General features: G+C 63.1%; 1 protein-coding gene across 1 annotated transcript in view; it reads left to right on the top strand.

Annotated features, from left to right (window-relative positions):
• Positions 1–220: 220 nt before the first annotated feature.
• Positions 221–1,035, top strand: part of LOC104168023 (low-density lipoprotein receptor-related protein 1-like) — a gene marked incomplete at its 5' end in the record, with an annotated part of 1,505 nt that continues 690 nt past the window's right edge. Inside the window, 3 exons of the mRNA XM_009708460.1 lie at positions 221–364; positions 439–573; positions 839–958. Of these exons, the coding sequence (XP_009706762.1) occupies positions 221–364; positions 439–573; positions 839–958 (399 nt within the window). The remainder of the gene's footprint in view (positions 365–438; positions 574–838; positions 959–1,035) is intronic.

The raw sequence follows: 1,035 nt of genomic DNA, 5'->3' as shown, positions 1-1,035 counted from the left end.
GGGGGTCGCCGCTGCCCTTAGGCTGGTCCTTGCAGAGCCCTGGGTTTAGCCCAGATGTTGGGGTTTACGTTGCCCACTTGTTCTTCCCAAAACTGGGAGGTGGGTGCAGGCGTCCTGGGTCCCTGCCTGGTCTCCCCCTGCCATCTGCGCGCCGCGAGGCTGCCGCGGGGCTGGGTGCCAGGAACAGGGAGCGTCACCGCCGCTGCCCCTGCTCCCGCAGAGTCACCCACGGCCAAGCCCAAGAGCTGCAGCCAGGACAAGAACGAGTTCCTCTGCGAGAACAAGAAGTGCATCAGTGCCAACCTCCGCTGCAACTTCTTTGATGACTGTGGAGATGGCTCCGATGAGGAGTCCTGCTCCCACGGTAGGTGGGGGGCTGAGGGTGGGCACTGGGAAAGCCGCCAAGGCACCGGGTGCTGACGGTGCGTCCCACCCCAGACCACAAGTCGTACGACTGCATGACCAACACCAGCATGTGCGGAGACGAGGCCCAGTGCATTCAGTCACAGTCCACCACTTACTGCACGTGTCGTAGAGGCTTCCAGAAAGTGCCAGACAAGAATTCCTGCCAAGGTACTTGTGCCGCTGCCAGAGAGGGCTCGGGGTCGGGTCGTCGAGTTTGCAGTCGGTTTTTGCCAGTAAGATGGGTCTTCGTGCCTATGGAGTGGCTGGGGCACCAGCAACGGCATCCTTGGGGCACAAACATGGGGAATGGGGAGAGACGGGGTCTCCACGCCCTGGGCGATGTAGGTCAGCCCCCAGAGAGGGGCCGGCCCTGGCCGTGTGCATGGGGGCACCCTCCTGGTCTCCCCCCTGACCCCCCTCTCCCACCGCCCAGATGTCAATGAGTGCCTGCGCTTTGGGACCTGCTCCCAGCTCTGCAACAACACCAAGGGCTCCCACGTCTGCAGCTGCGCCAAGAACTTCATGAAGACAGACAACATGTGCAAGGCAGAAGGTCAGGAGGGGACGAGGGCCAGCACAGATCCTGTGCCTGCCTGTGCTGCCCTGCAGGACCCAGCTGCTCTTCCCTCC

The sequence above is a fragment of the Cariama cristata genome, unplaced genomic scaffold (genome assembly GCF_000690535.1).
Source record: "Cariama cristata isolate BGI_N322 unplaced genomic scaffold, ASM69053v1 scaffold23029, whole genome shotgun sequence".
In the NCBI taxonomy this organism is placed as follows: Eukaryota; Metazoa; Chordata; class Aves; order Cariamiformes; family Cariamidae; genus Cariama; species Cariama cristata.
The sequence above is the reverse complement of the archived record's forward strand: the minus strand, read 5'-3'. Positions and strand labels throughout refer to the sequence as shown.